Here is a 23,252-nt window from a genome sequence, read left to right as displayed (position 1 = left end):
TTCTCACAACCCTATCTCACTGCTGAGTGGTCAGCCATGGCATTAGTCACTGCTCTAGGAGTGAAGTGCATCAAACAGCATCATCACTGTGTCATCCATCAATTGAATAAAAAGTTCCGGTTGGCTCCAGCAAGCTCTAAGCTTTGCAAGCGACGTGAGCAACCTGCAGACAGCTCTGAGGTTTCCAGTGCTTGCAGAATTCATTTTAAGGATTTCTTTAAATTGTTTTATGCATGCAATATGGATGATAATCAATTCACTGTTAGGGTCAGATGTGCTCCTTTGCCTCTGCCATCTATTTCAGATGGAGAACAGGCTTTCCTCCTGAAGCTTGTCATTTAACTTAATAAAACACTTCCTTAAGGTGCCAGTAGGTTTCAAGGACATGATGACTGAAGTGATTGCAACAAAGGCACTATTGAGTCTGTCTCTGATGTGCAAAAATGCTGTCAAAGAAGCATCAAAGCTCGATTAGCACATTTACTGCCTAGCCCCCAACATGTCCAGACTAAAAGGAAAACCTCATTCATACTATTCTGTCAGAAAATGTGTTTTATTTATGTAATTATATTCATTGTAGCTCCATTTTTGTCTTTTAAAAGCTTTTAAAATATTGTGAGTATTAAACTTTAATGTTAATTGAAAAGGATATTTTGAAGAAATGTCTTTCCATATATGAATGGAAAAATCTAATTCTATTATTTTTCAGAAGCTTTCTTGTAGCTTAGCTTGTCACTACACCACTCTGCGTTTGCAAATCAAAAGCCAAAAGGTGTAATAGGATGTCACATCGTCTTAGTGTTTACAATTTGCAAAAGGGTTTCATTCTGTCATGGAAATGGTTGTTTGTTATGTGCCGTGTCATGACGTAGGTGATCATGGTCTTTGATCACGGAATATAATCAGTTTTTCTGTGTTGTTTGGGCTTCATTTCTATTAACAAATGAGCTTTGTAAACAAGGTAAACAGCTTAATTGTGTTGAAATAGAAGACTGTTCTGAGCATATTCGTCAAGATAATTTGATAGAAGGTTGGTGTCACTTGAAGTAATCAGATGAGATGCCTCCACCAAACTGGCCAGCTGATGTTACTCACTGGTCAGGTCCCGAAGGTGGGATGAACCTCTGTTTCATAAGTGAAATTTTCCAAAGGCAATTCACTGGCAGTAGCACTAGCAGCACTGAGTTGGTTCACCCGGTTTGCGAGCTACACATGTGCCTTAATGCATAAAGAAAATTAAGGAGGTGCCACCCCCCTAACCTCCTTCTGGCTCCCTTCCTCCCAATAAACCCTATCATCCATGTTCCCCCTCCTCCACTGTGCTGACCTCGTACCTCCCAACCCCACCAGCTCAATGTTGCCAGTGGTAGAGAAATCCACTGGTTCACAGCAACAATGAACAGCCCTTAAGATATCACAGTGGCATCGAACTATTAAGTGTTCAGTGTTGCAGTGAGCTCTGTCACCAAGTGGCACAGTAGGCTAGTAAAAAGAGCCATCCAAACAACTTACAGATGGAACAGACTATAAGAACTGGCTTATAGACCTTCAGAGTATTTCACCCATGAGAACAGAGATAGATTCTACCATAATAATCACTGCCTGAAACCTACTCTTTATTCTTAGGAATGGTTTCTTAGAGTTGTCCTAGCCAGGGAGGTGTGGGGGGGGGGGGGGTGGGGGTAGTGGGGATAAGTTCCTATAACCTACTAAATGCTTCCATAAGTCAAGGAGCAGACTTAGGCCATTCAGCCCATCAAGTCTTCTCTGCCATTCTATCATTGTTGATTTGTTATCCCTCTCAACAACATTCTCCTGCCTTCTCCACGTAATGTTTGATGCCCTTACTAATCAAGAACCTATCAACCTCCGCTTTAAATATACTCAATGACTTATTCTCCACAGCTAATGTGGTGATGAATTCCACAGATTCACTGCCCACTGGCTGAAAGAAGTACTCAGCAAGTACAGGCCCAGAGTCATCATATGCTCCTCGTATGTTAACTGTTTCATTCCCAGAATCATTTTTGTGAACTTCCCCTGGAGCCTCTTCAATGCCAACACATCCTCTCTTAGATTATCAGCCCAAAACTGTTTGTGATACTCCAAATGTGGCTACATCCTTGCTCCAAAATTATAAACCTCTTGAAATGAATGCTAATGTTGCATTTCTTACCACTGACTGAACCTACAAGTTAACCTTTAGGGAATCCTGCAAATATAACTGTGTAACAATTACAGCACGGAAATAGGCCATCTCGGCCCTTCTGGTCCGTGCCGAATGCTTACTCTCACCTAGTCCCACCGACCTGCACTCAGCCCATAACACTCCATTCCTTTCCTGTCCACATACCTATCCAATTTTTTTAAAATAACAAAATCAAACCTGTCTCTACCACTTCTACTGGAAGCTTGTTCCACACAGCTACCACTCTCTGAGTAAAGAGGTTCCCCCTCATGTCACCCCTAAACTTTTGCCCCTTATCTCTCAACTCATGTCCTCTTGGTTGAATCTCCCCTACTTTCAATGGAAAAAGTCTATCCACGTCAACTCTATCTATCCCCCTCATAATTATAAATACCTCTATCAAGTCCCCCCCTCAACCTGCTACGCTCCAAAGAATAAAGACCTAACTTGTTCAACCTTTCTCTGTAACTTAAGTGCTGAAACCCAGGTAACATTCTAGTAAATCTCCTCTGTACTCTTTCTAATTTGTTGACATCTTTCCTATAATTCGGTGACCACAACTGTACACAATACTCCAAATTTGGCCTCACCAATGCCTTGTACAATTTTAACATTACATCGCAACTCCTATACTCAATGCTCTGATTTGTAAAGGCCAGCATACCAAAAGCTTTCTTCACCACCCTATCCACATGAGATTCCACCTTCAGGGAACTATGCACCATTATTCCTAGATCACTCTGTTCTACTGCATTCCTCAATGCCCTACCATTTACCATGTATGTCCTATTTTGATTATTCCTACCAAAATGTAGCACCTCACACTTATCAGCATTAAACTCCATCTGCCATCTTTCAGCCCACTCTTCTAACTGGCCTAAACCTCTCTGCAAGCTTTGAAAACCTACTTCATTATCCACAACACCACCTATCTTAGTATCATCTGCATACTTACTAATCCAATTTACCACCCCATCATCCAGATCATTAATGTATATGACAAACAACACTGGACCCCTGAAGCACAACACAGTACAGATCCCTGAAGCACACCACTAGTCACCAGCCTCCAACCTGACAAACAGTTATCCACCACTACTCTCTGGCATCTCCCATCCAGCCACTGTTGAATCCATTTTACTACTTCAATATTAATACCTAACGATTGAACCTTCCTAGCTAACCTTCCATATGGAACCTTGTCAAAGGCCTTACTGAAATCCATACAGACAACATCCACTGCTTTACCCTTGTCAACTTTCCTAGTAACCTCGTCAAAAAATTCAATAAGATTTGTCAAACATGACTCCCAAATGGACTCCCAAGTTGCTTTGCACAGCTGCTTTTTATTTTTTTTTCCCCAGTTTATTCTTTCTTCCAATGTGCATGACCATACATTTTCCTGCACTGTATTCCACCTGCTACTTCTTTGCCCATTCTTCCAATATGTCTAAATCCTTTTGCAGACTCACTGTTTCCTTTACATTACTTGTCCCTCCACCTATCTTGATATCATCCGCAAACTTGGCCGCAAAGCAATAAATTTCATCTCTGAAATCATTGACATATGACATGAAAAGTAGCAGTCCCAACACTGACCACCACAAAAATCAATTTATTATCTATCAATCTCTTCAGCTACCCCTTTCAGAACCTTGGAGTGTAGTTCGCCTGGTGCAGGTGACTTATCTACCTTCAGGCCTTTCAGCTTCCCAAGCACCTTCTCCTTAGTATTAGCAACAGCACTCACATCTGCTCCCTGACACTTGGATTTCTTGCATTCTTCTAGTGTCTTCCATAGTGAAGACCATTGCAAAATACTTGTTAAATTTGAACTCCATTACTACCTCACCAGCGTCATTTTCAGTGGTCCAATATCCATTCTTTCCTTGCTTTTACTCTTAATAAATTGCTTGGTATACTCTTTTATGTTATGGGCTTGCTTACCTTCATATTTCATCTTTTCTATCCTTATGGCTTTTAGTTGCCTTCTGTTGGTTTTTAAAAGCCTCCTAAATCATCTACCTTTCCACTAATTTGTGCTATATTATATGCCTTCTCATTTACATTTATGCTGTCTTTGCCTTTCCTTGCCAGCCATGGTTGCCTGGTGCACAATAGCACAACAGGCCTCCTACCAATCTTTTGGCATAGATCTTTATAAATCAGTAGTCCACATCAGTTTCAAGTGGGCATTATGACATCTGAAGGCCATCAGCTTTTAATATTGATTAGGTAGTGAAATGTACTCAAAGTTTAACTTCACTTAAAATCTTGAAAGAGCTAATCAAATTGACTTTATTGATTTCAGAGAATTATGCCTCCAAATTTTGTTGGTGAGTACCAATGGTTCAATATAAAACATGCCTGGGACTTCAACACATGTACAGATGAATAATTCAATTCTGAAATTACAGACAGATTCAGAACTCTGTGGAAAAAAGTTCTCAGGTACTGTGTCAAGTTAGAATTGGTGCAGGTTCTAAGACTCATTGGTTTCAATGAGGAATGTCAGGGGGCATTGAGGAAGAGAGGTTCCCTTTCTCCACTAATGCTTTTCATTTTATTTCATGGTTTTACTGCTGAGCTTTCTTCCCTCTATCATCCATTCAGATGATGACTTCTAGGTCCTTCTCACTATAGGATTCAATTATTTTTTTCTCATTGCCCTTCTGGTGTTAATTTAAATTTATTCCTTCCAGTTGTTGATCTCTCAAAGGGAAATAGGGTCTTCCTATTCACATCATCAAGGTTACTTCTAATTTCATGCACCTTAATTAAATTTCCATTCACCTTCCTTTTCACCAAAGAAATCAACCCAGCCCATCCTTTATTTCTTACTGGTAAAATTCTTCAATTGTGCAAATAAATACTTTGGACCCACTGAACACAATAATGTTTCCTATCTTGCACTGTGTCCAAAACTCCATGCAATATTCTAAACATCTAATGCTACATAAAGTGATAGGATGGCTAGAGAGAAAGGATCTAATGCTTTCCCAGCATATATGATGAATAAAGTCTTCTTGGGCTTTCATCCAGGTACAAGTATCTATTATAACTGACGTTTCGATAACATACTCATTGTTTTCAGGGAGTTCGTTTGTGGTAGGATGCTTTTAAGCTTCTATGTTCATACTTTCTGTGTTTCAACTAATAAATTATCTTTGATGTCTTTTCTACCACCCCATATTATCTTCAGTGATCTCAGGACATATGTATGTAACAAAATCCCTGTTCCTTCATGCTTTCAGTATCTTACCAGTTATTATGTATTCTCTTGACTTACTTCCAACCTTCATGCCCACCCACTAAAAGACGTGACATTACATTTCTCCAGCTTGAGTCTCACTTCTCTTTTTTGCCTATCTGACTGTATATCTTATGCATTCAGAAACCCATATAAAATGCTGGAGAAACTCAGCAGGCTAGGTAGCATTTTTGGAAAGGAATAAAGTGTCGACGTTTTGGGCCAAGATCCTTCACCTGTGATGGATATTCACTTCCCAAGGACCGAAATGCTTATCACTAAACTTCACGCTCTAGCACTGCGGTATGACCTTTCCAAAGGGTTAGAATTGTTGGTGATAAAATTAAACATTTAACAAGTATTCTTTGTTCAGCTTTTTTTTATATAAACAAGAACGAGTCATTAGTTCTTAATTTAAATTGCAAACAGCAAAAAGTTCAAAGTTTGCAATGTCACAGCTTTGCAAAGTAAATAACTAGAAGATTTGCCTCCATTAGCCAAATACAAGACAATGGGGTTATGTCACATCAAGCATGGTAACAAGTTGGGACGTTTGTGAACTCAGTGAGCCAGCACTCACAGCATTAATTGTGAATGTTTGGGATCTCTGTCATTAGAAGCTTTTAAGACCATCTGAGTTATTTTGTTCCAGCAACGGTAACTGGAAAACATCACATGCTTATGATGTCATCTATTAGAAAATAGTATAAATGCCATCACAGTTTTGGGAATCATAAGGAATGACAACAGAAAGATGAACTAGAATTAATTCTTCGACCTTGGATCCCTGTAACGGATGACTCTTTTGCCTGCAAATCATTAATATGCTCTACTAGTTCATAAGAATTATACCTCTGGAAATCCTTCGAGGCTTATCAAACTTTTGTAATTCAGAAATCCCTTATAAGTTAGAAATCCTCTGTGAGTGTTCAATGTTTGTTAAGAAATATTTGTCTGAATTTTAATATGTATCATTAAAAAAAAAATAACAGTTTAAACTACTTCATTAGCTGGATGTGCTTCCTCCTTGATAGCAAGGGGGAACCCAACACTTAAACCTGACAGCATAGGCTAGACAGAGAAGTAAGCTACTCCCTGTACAGTAGGCAGATGCAGTATAATCTCCCTACAGTGAGAGCACACGTAGATATCTATATTGGATTGGGATAAAATCTTTAGGGCTTTGTGAACAGGGAACACATCACCATCATACATCAGAACTGGAAAGGAGGAGGGAAGAAGCCAGAATCCTAAGGTGGTGGTTGAGGAGAAGGAGGAGTACAAGCTAGAAGATGATAGGTGAAGCCAGGTGACGGGGAAGGTAGGAGGGTGGGGGAAGGGGGATGAAGCGAGAAGCTGAGAAATGATGGTAGAAAAGGTAAAGGGCTGAAGAAGAAGGAATCTGATAGGAAAGGAGAGTGGACAATCAGAGAAAGAGGAGGAGGAGGAGGGACACTAGAGTGAAGTGATAGCCAGGTGAGGGAAAGAGAAGAGGCAAGCGGGGTGCCAGAATGGGAAATGAAAAAAAGAAATTAGTGGGGGGGGGGGGGAGAAATTACTGGACATTAGAGAAATTGAAGTCCAGACCTTCCCTTAGTTTGTAGCATTCTTCCTCACCATTAACCATGAAATCAAGAACTCACTTGCAAGCCTCTTAATCATTATTACATGATCAAAAAATCAAGCAATCTAGACCAAGGGTATGCAACACACCATCAAAAATAGCTCTTCAGTCACAAATTGCTACTTCGCTAATTTTGAATCTATTCTGCCACCCCACTGGCCAAAATGGGACATAGTCAAAATACATTACACTTTCCTTCTCAACCTTTCTTGTTAGTTCTTCTTTTAAAGTTCCTGATGATTACCCTTAATATTACCTTGCCTTTTGAAATGACAAATAATATCCTTCATAAATGTGGCTGTCAATTTGCCCACATCCAAGATTAGGATAATTGTCCTGAAATTAGTAAGGACTCTCTTTCAACATCTTTAATGAGATTACAATGCAATGTCAAAACTGCACCATCAGCGTGGCTGTAGCCAGGAAGGATTGAAATACCGGTGATCGGAGTCTCTGTTACTTCCCCTTGCTTCTACCATCAGTCAAGGACATACTTTGAACATACCTGGCAAAGCACCTAATTTTGAAAAATGTTAAAGTAATATTTCCTCTCATTCTTCTACTTGGTGTGTATTTTGATTACTATTTCTATCACTAACTGTTAGCTGTAATTCTATATATCTCAGATGGCTCACTATATTTATCTCATCCAGTTTCAGTCTATTTTTCCATATTGACGTGCCTGTATCATTCCTCTCTTCCATGAAATTATATTCAATTTTATTACAGTGCTCTCCCTGACACTCAAGAAGCCGCACAAAATCAGTAACCTTCTTCCAATAAAAATAAATGTTAAGATATTAAACTTACAGTTAATATAATTTTCTAGATATTGCACCATTAATGTTATTTGAGTGAGTGGCAAAAATAAGGTTTTGTTGATTTTTTTTCTGCCAGGCATATGCTGTATTGATCTGTGCATGCCTTTTAATTTAAGTAGATTACACACACATGAAAAGTTTGCCCTTCAAGTCAGTCCATAAAATACTTGATTAATTGTCAAAAAATCTGGCAAGGCAAATGCTGATCCAGCAATATGCCTGAACATTAAAAGCCAAAATAAGGTCATGGCCAAGAATTTGAAGAATTTTTAACAAATGCAGAGTAAAAGCATATGGGCACCATTGCTCCTTTTAGATCTAAATTAGGATTTGCTACTGAGTCAAATCATAGACATTTGGCTTTATTTATTAGGACTTGTGATGGAACTGAAGCATACGTGTATGCCAGGTAGAGATTCCTACACGATGAAACCTAGAAGCAGGTGGTCATGGTGGAACTGACAGTTCCTTAGGAGGACTGGATTGAGAAGCATTTGAGTATAACTAAGCCAAATGCCATGGGCTGGCAGGGAAATGCCAGAGACAGAGTTAGAGGGCACAATGTGAGTCTATAGCAGTGGAATGTCAGAGGTTTTGCTGGTTGCTTGACGTGCAGAACCTACTCTCTCCTTGGCCTTATGGGGGCTGCAAGGAAAACGGCCATCGCTAAAGCTGCTGAGTGAGCCTCCAGGTGGCTGTGGATCAAGAGGTGTGGACTGTGGATCAGGGTGCTGGGACACAAGCTAGGGTCTGATCAACCCTGAATGGGTCACCTGGGCAAGAGTGTCTGATGTTGAAAGACCCAAAACATCTGATGACCACAGGTTATACCACGGATGACGTGTCCCAGCACGTACTAGGGGCAGGTACTAGAGAGTACCCCAGTGGCTGTACCCCTTGACAATAAGTACTCATGTTTGAGTACTGTTGGGGGGGACAGCCTACCTGGAGGAAGTGACAGTGGCCGGGCCTCCGGCACAGAGGACGGCCCTGTAGCTCAGAAGGGTAGGGATAGAAGAAAGAGGACCATAGTAATAGGGGACTCGATAGTCAGGGGTTCAGACAGGCGGTTCTGTGGAGGTGATCGGGAGTCCCGGATGGTAGTTTGCCTCCCTGGTGCCAGGGTCCGGGACGTTTCTGATCGCGTCCAAGATATCCTGAAGTGGGAGGGTGAGGAGCCAGAGGTCGTGGTACATGTAGGTACCAATGACATAGGTAGGAAAGGGGAAGAGGTCCTGAAACGAGAGTATAGGGAGTTAGGAAGGCAGTTAAGAAGAAGGACCGCAAAGGTAGTAATCTCGGGATTACTGCCTGTGCCACGCGACAGTGAGAGTAGGAATGGAATTAGGTGGAGGATGAATGCGTGGTTGAGGGATTGGAGCAGGGGGCAGGGATTCAAGTTTCTGGATCATTGGGACCTCTTCTGGGGCAGGCGTGACCTGTTCAAGAAGGACGGGTTACACTTGAATCCTGGGGGGACCAATATCCTAGCGGGGAGGTTTGCTAGGGCTACGGGGCAGACTTTAAACTAGTAAGATGGGGGGGCGGAAATCAATTTGAGGAAACTATGGGAGAGGAGGTTAGTTCACCAATAGAGCAAGTAAGTAGACCGTGTGTGAGGGAGGACAGGCAGGTGATGGAGGAGGGATGCGCTCAGCCCGAAGTTGTAGGGGAGAAGAAAGAAAAGGATAATAAATTTGAATGCATTGCTAGGGATGAAAAGAGAGGAGGAGGTGGAGAGTATCTTAAATGTATCTATTTTAATGCTAGGAGCATTGTAAGAAAGGTGGATGAGCTTAAAGTGTGGATTGATACCTGGAATTATGATGTTGTAGCTATTAGTGAAACATGGTTGCAGGAAGGGTGTGATTGGCAACTAAATATTCCTGGATTTAGTTGCTTCAGGTGTGATAGAGTAGGAGGGGCCAGAGGAGGAGGTGTTGCATTGCTTGTCCGAGAAAATCTTATGGCGGTGCTTTGGAAGGATAGATTACAGAGCTCCTCTAGGGAGGCTATTTGGGTGGAATTGAGGAATGGGAAAGGTGTAGTAACACTGATAGGAGTGTATTATAGGCCACCTAATGGGGAGCGTGAGTTGGAAGAGCAAATGTGTAAGGAGATAGCAGATATTTGTAGTAAACACAAGGTGGTGATTGTGGGAGATTTTAATTTTCCACACATAGATTGGGAAGCTCATTCTGTAAAAGGGCTGGATGGTTTAGAGTTTGTGAAATGTGTGCAGGATAGCTTTTTGCAACAATACATAGAAGTACCGACTAGAGATGGGACAGTGTTGGATCTCCTGTTAGGGAATGCGATAGGTCAGCTGACAGATGTATGTGTTGGGGAGCACTTCGGGTCCAGTGATCACAATAGCATTAGCTTCAATATAATTATGGAGAAGGACAGGACTGGACCTAGAGTTGAGATTTTTGATTGGAGAAAGGCTAACTTTGAGGAGATGCGCAGGGATTTAGAGAGAGTGGAATGGGTCAAGTTGTTTTATGGGAAGGATGTAATAGAGAAATGGAGGTCATTTAAGGGTGAAATTATGAGGGTACAGAATCTTTATGTTCCTGTTCGGTTGAAAGGAAAGGTTAAAGGTTTGAAAGCGCCATGGTTTTCAAGGGATATTAGAAACTTGGTTCGAAAAAAGAGGGATGTCTACAATAGATATAGGCAGCATGGAGTAAAGGAATTGCTCGAGGAATATAAAGAATGTAAAAGGAAACTTAAGAAAGAGATTAGAAAAGCTAAAAGAAGTTACGAGTTTGGTTTGGCAAATAAGGTGGAAGTAAATCCGAAAGGCTTCTACAGTTATATTAAAAGCAAGAGGATAGTGAGGGATAAAATTGGTCCCTTAGAGAATCAGGGTGGTCAGCTATGTGTGGAGCCGAGGGAGATGGGAGAGATTTTGAACGATTTCTTCTCTTCGGTATTCACTAAGGAGAAGGATATTGAATGGTGTAAGGTGTGGGAAACAAGTAAGGAAGTTATGGAACCTATGACAATTAAAGAGGTGGAAGTACTGGCGCTTTTAAGAAATTTAAAAGTGGATAAATCTCCAGGTCCTGACCGGATATTCCCCAGGACCTTGAGGGAAGTTTGTGTAGAGATAGCAGGAGCTCTGACGGAGATCTTTCAGATGTCATTAGAAACAGGGATTGTGCCGGAGGATTGGCGTATTGCTCATGTGGTTCCATTGTTTAAAAAGGGTTCTAGAAGTAAGCCTGGCAATTATAGACCTGTCAGTTTGACATCAGTGGTGGGTAAATTAATGGAAAGTATTCTTAGAGATAGTATTTATAATTATCTGGATAGACAGGATCTGATTAGGAGTAGCCAGCATGGATTTGTGCGTGGAAGGTCATGTTTGACAAACCTTATTGAATTTTTTGAAGTAGTTACGAGGAATGTTGACGAGGGTAAGGCAGTGGATGTAGTCTATATGGACTTCAGCAAGGCCTTTGACAAAGTTCCACATGGAAGGTTAGTTAAGAAGGTTCAGTCGTTAGGTATTAATGCTGGAGTAATAAAATGGATTCAACAGTGGCTAGATGGGAGATGCCAGAGAGTAGTGGTGGATAATTGTTTATCGGGATGGAGGCCGGTGACTAGCGGGGTGCCTCAGGGATCTGTTTTGGGCCCAATGTTGTTTGTAATATACATAAATGATCTGGATGATGGGGTGGTAAATTGGATTAGTAAGTATGCTGATGATACTAAGGTAGGAGGTGTTGTGGATAATGAGGTGGGTTTTCAAAGCTTGCAGGGAGATTTATGCCGGTTAGAAGAATGGGCTGAACGTTGGCAGATGGAGTTTAATGCTGAGAAGTGTGAGGTTCTACATTTTGGCAGGAATAATCCAAATAGAACATACAGGGTAAATGGTAGGGCATTGAGGAATGCAGTGGAACAGAGAGATCTAGGAATAACAGTGCATAGTTCCCTGAAGGTGGAGTCTCATGTAGATAGGGTGGTGAAGAAGGCTTTTGGAATGCTGGCCTTTATAAATCAGAGCATTGAGTACAGAAGTTGGGATGTAATGTTAAAATTGTACAAGGCATTGGTAAGGCCAAATTTGGAATATTGTGTACAGTTCTGGTCACCGAATTATAGGAAAGATATCAATAAATTAGAGAGAGTGCAGAGACGATTTACTAGGATGTTACCTGGGTTTCAGCACTTAAGTTACAGAGAAAGGTTGAACAAGTTAGGTCTCTATTCATTGGAGCGTAGAAGGTTGAGGGGGGATTTGATCGAGGTATTTAAAATGTTGAGAGGGATAGATAGAGTTGACGTGAATAGGCTGTTTCCATTGAGAGTAGGGGAGATTCAAACGAGAGGACATGATTTGAGAGTTAGGGGGCAAAAGTTTAAGGGAAACACGAGGGGGTATTTCTTTACTCAGAGAGTGATAGCTGTGTGGAATGAGCTTCCTGTAGAAGTAGTAGAGGCCAGTTCAGTTGTGTCATTTAAGGTAAAATTGGATAGGTATATGGATAGGAAAGGAGTGGAGGGTTATGGGCTGAGTGCGGGTAGGTGGGACTAGGTGAGATTAAGAGTTCGGCACGGACTAGGAGGGCCGGAATGGCCTGTTTCCGTGCTGTGATTGTTATATATGGTTATATGGTTATATGGTTATCCGAGGATGTACGTATCTCTGCATCAACATCAAATCCAGATGGCTAACCGAGCCTTTCTAGCTCGCTGGAAGTGCAGAAGGTATTTGTCAATGTCAAGGCCAGGGCAATGGCTCCAGTATCAGTTGGCACCCACTTCATTCCTTAGGAGAGACCATTTCAAGCGTTGTACACAATCATTATTCTTTCATACATACACATTGCATTATATCAGAGCTGAATGGCAAACATTCCTAGAATGTGTAATCATTACAGCATGAAAATGGATCATACTCCACACTCACTTGTTCAAAGAGACCTGGTTGTACTTTTCCTCTATCCATTCATTCCACTTTCCTTCTACAACTAGACCCTTCACAGAAATTACTAATTCTGGTCATGTATTCCATCATATCTCAGTACATTCAGTAAGATTCAACTATATTCACAAGGCAGCCTAAATGTATTGCCACATGCAACACTCATACAGAAAACTAACAATGCGACCATTTTTAAAAATCTAACTCCATTAGTCCAAAGATTGCACTAGTTTCAAAATAAAAGGCTGGAAACTGAATTGCATGGCACCCATGATGCAAAATTCAAACTTACTCAAAGTTGGTCTCACTCATGATCAGACCAGGCACTTCTGATTGTGTTCCCCATTACCATGTCACTCCTTTCCCAGCCACCAAATGGCGCCACTGGTTGCAATTCACTAGTTTCTACTCGTACCAACATGAATTAGAGGATAAAGGTCCACATAACAGCCAACATGGAGCAGTCTCTATAGAAAAAGGCGGCTACGTTTCATTTTCCTTGCTACATAAGAGGAAGATTGCCTGACACCTGAGCATTACCTGGTCAATTTGGAACAAGCAGTGGGCTGTTTATGTAGAAAATGCCTCGAGAGTGACACCACCAGCAAGACTGAACAACTCAAGGCATCATGATGGCAATGGTTGTCCACTTAATATTGATCAGGACCCATATTAGTGAAGAGCCTACCTCCAGTGATGCATCTTACCTCAGTCTCTCTGACAAACCATCTATTAAAAGACTTAGATTACCTAAGCCAATATGAATGAGGTGTGTGATACTCACAGAGAGGATCTCTCTCCATAAAGCTGAGCCTGGACTGGCTCCTTCATCAATGAAAAATGCTTATTCTCTCTTAGGTTCCTCTCCACTGGTTCTTCCACAGAGATGACAGAAAATCTTTGCTGCATCTACCAATCTGGGGGGTAACAGAGGTACCGCATTCTTTGAAAAGTGATTACATTTTCTATTATTTCAGTGAGGTGTGGCACAGGTGGCGTTACAAGCAGCTGATTTACCAAACCAATTCATGGGTGAATTCAAACATTGATGTTGAAAGAGGAAGACAACGATGACTCTTTGTGCTCCAGTGGCTGCCTGATGAGAGCTTGGCTGCTGATATAGAATATGGATTCTAATATTGACAGGGAAATCAGTCTAACACTGCTTTCCAGTAATTAACCTGCTATAACCATCCAGCGCCATCAGAATGGCTGTAGTACCAAGGTCCTTGGGAAGAGGACAGGGGATTTGAAACACGTTCAGGATGGCAGTGAAGGACCTCAGCAATGGGAACCCCTTCACCAGAGGCCTCTTCGTCAAGAAGGTCCTACTGGAGCCCTGTATGCTTGAGGCAAATGACATCTACTGCCTCCAGGAGTCTCCAGGAAGCAAGTACTTTGACACTATATCCAATTACCAGCAAGATGGCAGATGATGCTACAGGAGGAGGGGAATGAGGCTCTTCTGTCAATGCTGAAGACAAAACAACTTTTCACCCTCCTCTGTCAGAAGGGCCTTGTGTTAATGGTGCACATGTTTAAAACTTGTGGCACTGTTGTGGATGTACTCACCTTCCTGGCCCATTATTTGACGGAGTAGGTTTGCGTGGACATCAAGGAGTGTTTGGAATCTTGACTGGCAAGCTCCAGTAGAAGGCCAAGCTAAGGCTGGGCTTTGATGGTGCCATCATCTACCCTCCTTCAGTGTTTGCTATTGGAGAAAACTGTGGAGGCATGGTACGTGAAAGACATCCCAGATGGTGTCAGAACTGCAACAATCCAGGACACACGGCAGTCCGAATGCACTGCACTCATTTGCAAGAACTGTAAGCATGATGACCAAGGACTGCAGGGAAAACAGAAGTTGCAACCTGCATGTAAAGGCAGGCCCAAAACATGCCTGTACCTATGCACAGGCAATATGAGGGGGAGCTAGCATAGTCACTTCCCAGAGGAACATGAACACACCCCTGACCAGTACGGAGGCACCGTTGAGATTGAGACTGAGACCAGGACTGAGGTAAGGATAATTGTCTTAGGCTCCAGCCACAAGCTCCCAGTCTCCTCCTCAAGAGGAGGAATCAATTGAAGAGGGAGTGTGAAAGGGACAAGAAGGGGAATGGCTGGTGGTGAAGAAAAAGAGGCCTCAGAAGTCATACCCAAAAGACAAGGGGCTATGGAGAGTAAAATAAATAGGAAGAAAGAAGCCATGTAAATGATGTCAGCAACCTCTCCCTGCTGGAGGATGAAGCAAATATGCGAAGCTGAAGACGTAGGCATAAGAAGCACTAAAATGGAGGCCACCAGACCAAGGCAAAGAGAAGGGGAGCCTATGGACAAATAAAGCATGAAAGAAATTCAGGCTGCAACCCCTCCGTTCTGGGACACTGAAACAGCACAACATCCAATATTCCCCAGGTCCAGGAGGCTAGGAGTTGCACAAAGACCTTTGATCTCTGGCTCTGGATGTTTGGGAGCAGCACAGAAGCTATCAGCACCCAGCTCCAGGAGAGGGGGCCCAGCATGTTGTCTGGGGCATCCCTGTTCCATGAGATGGAGAGAACAAACCAGTCAGAGCCAGAGGTTGGATCAGGAACAAAGCCTAATCTTCCTCCTAGTGCCAAACACTGGGGAAGACAAACTCATGGAACCTGAGTGCCCAAGCTGTTAGGATATGAATCAGCTGTATTATCACTGATATATGTTGCAAAATTGGTTATATTTTGGAAGCAGTACAGTATAAGACATAAAAATTATGAAAAGTTACTAAAATAAATGAATAATGAGAAAGAGGAATTGCAAGGTAGTGTTCCTGGACAATTCAGAAATCTGATGGCAGAGGGGAAGAAATTGTTTCTCAATCATTGAGTGAGGATCTTCAGACTCCTGTACCTCCTGTTCAATGGGAGCAATGAGAAGAGAGCATGTCCCAGATGGTGGTGGTTCTTGACGATGGATACTGCCTTCCTGAGGACCACCTACTGGGGATGGGGATGTCCTCAGTGGTGGTGGGGGTTGTGGCCTGAGTCTACAACCTGCTGCAGCCTCTTTCGATCCTGTGCCACCTGAGATTCTGATGTCATTGGTGAATTTACAGATGGTTTTGAGCCGAGCATTACGATCATGTGTGTAGAGAGATTAGGGCTGTGGGCTAAGCATGCATTGTTGCAGTTCACCCGTGCTGCTTGTCAGTGAGGAGGAGGAGGTATTATTTCTGATCCAGACTGAATGTGGTCTCTCAATGAGGAAGTCAAGAATCTAGCTGCAGAGGGAGATACAGAGATCTAGGTGTGGAAGCTCTCTGATAAGTATTGAGGGGATGATGGCATTAAACATCAAGCTGTAATTGATAAACAGTAGCCTAATGAACGTATTGCTGAGGTTCAGGTGCTTGAAAGCTGAGGGTAGAGCCAGTGAGACTGTGCCTACTGTAGACCTCGTGTGGTGGTCCAGGTCCTTGTTCAAGCAGGATTTTTTCCTAGCCATGACCAGCCTCTCAAAGCAGGGGGTAATTGTACTTGAGGCAGCACACCATGCTCTTCTTGGGCATTTGTCTAACTGAAACCCTTCTGAAGCAGGTGGGAACCTCTGAATGCAGCAGTATAAATTTAAAGATGTCCTTGAGTTCTCCAACCAGTTGGTTGGCACAGGTTTTCAGTTCACTGCCAGGTACACCATCGGGTAGTTTTTTCCTTGCAAGAGTTCACCCTGCAGAACCAGAGCTCCTAACCATTAACAGAGGGGCCCACTGACCCCAGGTTGGGACCCTCTAATCCAGAAGGATGCTCTGAGATAGCAATCACAGGGTCAATGAATGCTGCAGAGATTCACACAGTTGTACTTTCATTCTTCCTCTCAAAGTGTGCATAAAAAGGCAGTGAGCTCATCAAGCAGCAATTCCTGTGGCTGAGGCAATGAGGGCTCAGGCTGATTGACAATGGACTGTATTTCTGAACTCAGTTAGCTAAAGAAATAAAACAGTGCTGTTGGCTTCCCATGAGTACAGCAGCCATTGACTGCCCTGTTGTGTCCTCAAGGACTCCTGTTATTAAACCAGACCTTTATATTGATGGGAATTGTGTCCATTCTCTCAATGCACAAGTTGCTGCAGATTGTGGATGACCCAATGACTCCTTTATCATCAGCGGGTTTGCACTGCTGACATGCTCAACAACAATGAAAGATCAAAATTCAAATAAATATATTTATTACCGAAGTATATATAATGATACCATATACCACCTTGCAATTCATTTTCTTGCACGCGTTTACAGGAAAAATATAACTACAATTGAATTTTACATTATGGTATTCATAAACAAAGGCTGCGAAACGACCAATGTGAAAAAGCACAACAACACACACAAAATGGTGGTGGAACACAGCAGGCCAGGCAGCACCTATAGGGAGAAGCGCTGTCAACGTTTCGGGCCAAGACCCTTCGGCAGTTCTCCCTATAGATGCTGCCTGGCTTGCTGCGTTCCACCACCATTTTGTGTGTGTTGCTTGAATTTCCAGCATCTGCAGATTTCCTCGTGTTTGCTGAAAAAGCACAAGCTGTGCAAATATAAATACTGTAATACTAACAACATAAGTTGTAAAGAGACCTTGAAAGCAAGTCAAAAGGTCATGGAATCAGTTCAGTGTTGAAGTAAGTAATGTTATCCATGTAGGTTCAAGAGCCTGATGTTACCAATCCTTAACCTGGTGGTGTGGGACTTAAGGCTCCTGTACCTCCTGCCTGATGGCAGTAGCAAGAAGAGACCATGGCCTGGATGGTGGAGTCACTGATGATGGATACTGCTTTCTTCTGGCAGCTCTCCATGTAAGTGGACTCAGTGGTGGGGAGGGATGGACTGAGCTGTATCCACCACTGTCTGTCACCCTTTATGTTCCTAGATATTGACGTTTCCATACCAGGCCATGTAGCTACCAATTAGGACATGTTCCACTGTGAATCTATACTAGTTTGTAAAAGTTTTTGGTGACATGATGAATCTATACAAACTTTTAAGGAAAGAGAAGTATTGAGACTTCTTTGCAATGACTCTTATGCACTGATCCCAGGACAGATCCTCTGATATGTTAATACAATTGAAATTAAAGCATCTGACCCTCTCCACCTCTACTCTGCTAACGGCGATTGTCTCGTGGACCTCCGGTTTTTCCTTTTGTAGTTGAGAACCAGCTCTTTGATTTTGCTGACATTGAGTTGAGGTTGTATTTGAAGTATCACTCAAACAGACTTTCAATTTCCCTCCTATTTGTTGAATCGTCACCACTTTTGATTTGGCCAACAAGAGCGGTGTCATCAGCCAACTTAGATATAATAATGGAGCTGTACTTAGCTGCACAATCATAAGTATTAAGTGAGTTGAGCAGAGGGCTAAGCACACAGCCTTGTGGTGTACCTGGCCTGATGTTGTCACTCTAATTACACAGGGTGTACCGAGGTCCAGGTCTTGGAGCTTAGTGATGAGTTTTGAGTGGATGATAATATTTGATTGCTGCATGTGGACAATAAAGAACATCCCAACATATGTATCATCACTGACTGGGTGTTCCAGAGTTGAGTGAGCAGTGAATGAAATAACATCTGCTGTGGACTGGGTTGTAGCAGTTGGCAAACTGGAATGGATCCAAGTTACTCCTCAGGTAGGAGCTGATATGCTTCATAAACAGCCTCTCAAAGTGCTTCATCAGAATCAGAATCAGGCTTATTATCACCGGCAGTAAATATAAGTGTTACCAATAATAGCCATTATGGCAGGTTACTACCTTCTTCTTGGGCTTCTGTATGATTGATGCCTGCATGAAGTCGATGGTTACCTAGGACAACTGAAGTGAAAAGCTGAAGATATCTGTAAATACTCCAGCCAGCTGAATAGCACAGGTCTTCAGTACTCAGCTAGGTACACAACCTGAGCCAGACGCTTTCCACGAGTTCAGCCTCCTGAAGGATGACTTCACATCAGCATCAGAGACTGAGATCACAGGGGCTGTGGGAAAGTGTGAAGGTGCCTCCATGTTCTGTCATTTAAAGTGAGCATAAAAGGTGCTAATTTCATTTGGGAGTGAAAATTCGTTGCCGTTTACATTGCTTTGTTTTGCAGGGTGATGGCAATCAAACCCTAGCACAGTTGTCGAGCATCCCTCTGTAATTCAAGATTAGTCTGGAATTGCCATTAGTGCCCATAGAAAGGGTAGTAGAGGAGAAATATGTCCATCTCCCTCTGTGGTTAGATACGCCTATTCACACACCAACCAATGTGCCTGAGCAGAGATACATTGAGAAATACGCGAGTACTAAAATGGTTTTGGGAGAGGCCACATATCTCCTCAAGATGAGACTTCCTTGCCTACATTGGGCCAGGAGTGTGCTGGAGTAACTGCCCGGCAAACACAAATATTTCACTGTGTGCTTAATTAAGCACAATTTAGCAAATCAAAGAACCAGAAGACCTGACCTTCAGGGTCACAAGTCAGGGCCAAAGCATAGCAGGAACCAAGGGTGGCTTGCAGGGGTCTGTCTGCTCAGCTTTCACATCCTCCTCTCCCAGATGAGGGAAGCATCGTTAACACATACCATATGAATTTCCTTTAGAGACTATTTTTTTTCCAGACGCAACCCACATAACCATTTTAAATAGAAGCCTAGTGATTGTCTTCTCACTCCTGAAGGTTGTTACACTGAAGCATTAACTCCGTTTCTCTCTCCACGGATGCTTCCTGACCTGCTGAGTGTTTCAGACTTCCAGCAGCAGTTTTCCTCTGAATTTTCACGATGTGTGTACAAAGAAACATTGCTCATATGGGGAGCTCAGGTGATGCTTTAAAACCCTTACAGTGGTGTGTAGATCACTCTGCTGTACTCTGTGAGGACATAAAATTTTATTAAACATTGCTCCTTTGTGGAGGAATATCAATCAGGGAGCCATCTTTTGAAAATATCTTCCATATACTTCTTAAAGTGGGCTTGGTCTCCAACACCTATTTCTTCCCAATCCCCCAGTGCACACCTTCCTCCCACGATACATCTCAGATTAGGATATACATGTGCTCTTGAAATAATATTGGGAGTGTCTCCTTCTTGCCAGAAGCACCTCTAAAGTCAATGTTTAGAGGCCACCATGTTGTACGTTACTTTCAGAGCTGACAAAGTTCACTGATTGCTATACTTCAAACTATTGAAAGTTGCACTGAATTGAATTTGGGAATTATATAACTGCCACTGGTTTCCGGGCATATTTTATCACTATACTCTCTCGCACTAAACCTTGGATATTTTTGTGATATTTTTTGAGGGGAACCTTTTTGGCACCAACTTTAAATGCAGCACTCTTTAATTACACCAAAAATTCTTGACAGTACTCCAAAATTAACATGTTTTCTAGACGAATTACCAGTTCCAATGGAACGTGTCAAATTTTTCAGCTTTTAGTCAATAAATACAAAAAAAGCCAAAGGAAGAGTGTGGTCTCTTACATGAAACGATGCAATGTCCTCACGATCCAGGGGTCTTTTGACGTGCATCTTACCAGCAACCTGATCAATACCAAAGACCTCCATAGGTGGCTGATCTGCTCCAGGTCCAGTGATGCTGTATCGGATCTGGATCTCCCTGTCTTTATCTGACCGAATCTGAAATCGAAACCCATTGAGAGGTGTCAAGACTTAATAAAAAAGATCTTTTTATGGTGTAATTAAAAGACTATACAAGACTGTAGTAAGTGGATTCATTTCGCTGAACGGCAACTTCCAATACACTTCCTAATACATGTCATGGAATAACATAAGATGGAACAAAGGTTAATTCTGACAAACTTGGTGAAACATGAAATAAACTGAATTGAATTTACTTTGAACTTTGAAGTATATAATAGAAAATTGACCAAAGCATTAAGCAGTTGCTCTTCACTTTTATATTCCAAGCTGTGTGTACACATTGATAGATAATATCAAACAGGTTATAGTTTATTATTTTGTTTTATTTAGAGATACAGCACGGTAATAGGACCTTTTGGCCCAATGAGTCCAGGCCAGCCATGTGATGAATTTAACTACTGTAGATTCCGGACTACAGAGCGCACCTGATTTTAAGCCGCTGGCACTAATTTTAGAAATAAAATCATTTTTTTAAATGTAAAGGCCGCACCGGATTTTAGGCCGCACCGGATTTTCGGCCGCAGGTGTCCCACGTTGTAATATGAGATATTTACACAGAAAGATATTACACGTGAGGATTTTTTTAACTTTTAATTAAATCCATATGGTAACAAAAACAAATACATATTGCAAATGCTTTTTTTCGAACCGTGCCCGTACGCGGCTACTTTTAAATATACGTTGCGTATACTTCTTTACTGAACAACATTCCAATATTTCCTAACGACTGGTAAAAAATATATATACTGCAGCCTACCAGGAAAAGTTATTGATACCTTTAACTTAAAAGCAGATTTCGCTCGGATCCAAAGCCGCTCGCGGAATCCGCTCCCCCCCTCCTTTCCGTTTCATCGCAAACGGCATTTAAAAGCAGATTTCGCTCGGATCCAAAGCCGCTCGCGGAATCCGCTCCCCCCTCCTTTCCGTTTCATCGCAAACGGCATTTTCCCACAAGACGCCGCGAAACCGGGTGTGACGTCATAGCATCCCGCGATGTAGTACAGAAAACAAATATAGTTTAAACTAAGTAGGGTAGGTAGCACAATGCTTCGAGTGTTTTCCATGTTGATGAGGGTGAGTACAAATGACTGATTTACAATAATTTAATTGTGAAAGTGCGCTTGATTTATCGTACAATTTCATTGGACCTCTGTGAACTACTCATCAATTTTATTGGTCTACTGTTACGAGGCAAAATGTTTACGAGGCGGCATGAAAAAAACCTTGCATTAGCCGCTTTGGATTATTGGCCGCAAAGTTCAAAGCTGTTCAAAATGTGGGAAAAAAGTAGCGGCTTAAAATCCGGAATCTACGGTACTAACCTGTACATTTTTGGAATGGGAAGAAACCAGAGCACCTGGAGGAATCCCACGCAGGCGTGGATTCATGCGTGAATGAACTCCTTAGAGACGGTGACAGGAATAGAATCCAGGCGGCTGACACTATAATGGCATTCCACTAACTGCTATGCCAACATGCTGCCCAAAACATTTCACTTCTTAAGTTCTTGCACTTAGCATGATTAAAATCTCCATCATGAACAGAACATAAAATATGGATAAATGAAAAGAAAGCAAAAGGTTAACTATTATTTTGTCAGAATTAATATCCAGATAGAGTACTGCTATTTTAGCTTTCGTCTCCAGCAACAATATAAAGCAGCAGTATAAACTGCCCACTGGGTTGAATAAAATGGGCATTAATGGGTTTAAGATGGTCTATAAAGTCTGTTATAAGGTCATTCTGTTCTGTAAATGCTTCCATAGAGTCTGCTCAAGAAATTCTCGCATTTTTATACAAAAGATTTTAAAATTAAATTGTCCAATGTTGTTTTATGTGGCATTAAGCAAATGAAGATCAATTCCTCCCAGAAGGAAAGGCAATAAGATTATCTCCATACCCCTCTGCCTCTTCAAGCTGCTTCTTAAAACCACCATTTTGACCAAGAATTTGGCTCTAAAATTCCCTTGTGTTACTCTTAGTTGAATTAGTTTTGATAACACACCTGCAGAGGAACTTACAGTGGTTTAGTATATAATGATGAGACAGAAATGCGAGATTGTTGGTGCAGTTCAGTCTCTCTTTGTTTGCTATCAGATAGACAAGTGCTAGTTCTTACATATATATTCTTCAGTAAGTAGCAAGACAATATGCTCTGTGCACACATGTACTTGCACATATGACAATAAACTCAACTTTAGACTTTAAAATGGTTTTCTCAATGACTGCACTCTTTTGAAAAATCACTTTCCTAACCTCAATCTCTGAGAGTCACTGTCAGAAAACTACTGAGGCTGGTCGTGCATACTTGTCTTCTGATTAAATTATCAAGACTCCCAACATATTAGCCCACCTGCTTGACTGAATTGTTGCAATAAGCTTGACATTTAAAAGTGCATCTGGCAGGCTACACCATCTTGTGGGAGATGCCAGAGTAAGGACCTCCTTCAAGGAGCAGTTCTTGCAACATTATTTTAAATCTTTGCATAAATGGTCTATCAGCGATGCAAGCATTAACAATACATTTAACAGTTAAGCATGTGCTCCGTAAATTCGGTCACACACTTTATTTTCCTTGATGCAATGAGATACCATAGCAACTATTTACTAATGGTTTTGCATCACTCCAGAAATTTAACAGAGTAATTCACAGCATGCATCAAATGCAAATTCTGCATCAAGTGATGCTATATCCTTTGCAATGCTCCAATTGCAACATTGTGGGAGATATTAATCCATGTTGGTTCAGGAACGATACTCTG

The 23,252-nt window shown here is 41.8% G+C and overlaps 1 protein-coding gene and 1 long non-coding RNA gene across 3 annotated transcripts in view; one reads left to right on the top strand and one right to left on the bottom strand.

The window, feature by feature from the left end:
• Positions 1-23,252, bottom strand: part of LOC140736017 (cadherin-4-like) — a 693,508-nt gene that overhangs the window by 113,042 nt on the left and 557,214 nt on the right. For both annotated transcript variants that reach the window (XM_073061696.1, XM_073061697.1), the window contains one exon: positions 20,311-20,466. In XM_073061696.1, coding sequence (XP_072917797.1) covers positions 20,311-20,466 — 156 coding nt within the window. The remainder of the gene's footprint in view (positions 1-20,310; positions 20,467-23,252) is intronic.
• Positions 21,256-23,252, top strand: part of LOC140736018 (uncharacterized) — a 38,826-nt gene continuing 36,829 nt past the window's right edge. Inside the window, exon 1 of the long non-coding RNA XR_012100862.1 lies at positions 21,256-21,564. This is a non-coding gene — a long non-coding RNA (uncharacterized lncRNA). The remainder of the gene's footprint in view (positions 21,565-23,252) is intronic.

This window comes from Hemitrygon akajei, chromosome 11 (genome assembly GCF_048418815.1).
Source record: "Hemitrygon akajei chromosome 11, sHemAka1.3, whole genome shotgun sequence".
In the NCBI taxonomy this organism is placed as follows: domain Eukaryota; kingdom Metazoa; phylum Chordata; class Chondrichthyes; order Myliobatiformes; family Dasyatidae; genus Hemitrygon; species Hemitrygon akajei.
The sequence above is the reverse complement of the archived record's forward strand: the minus strand, read 5'-3'. Positions and strand labels throughout refer to the sequence as shown.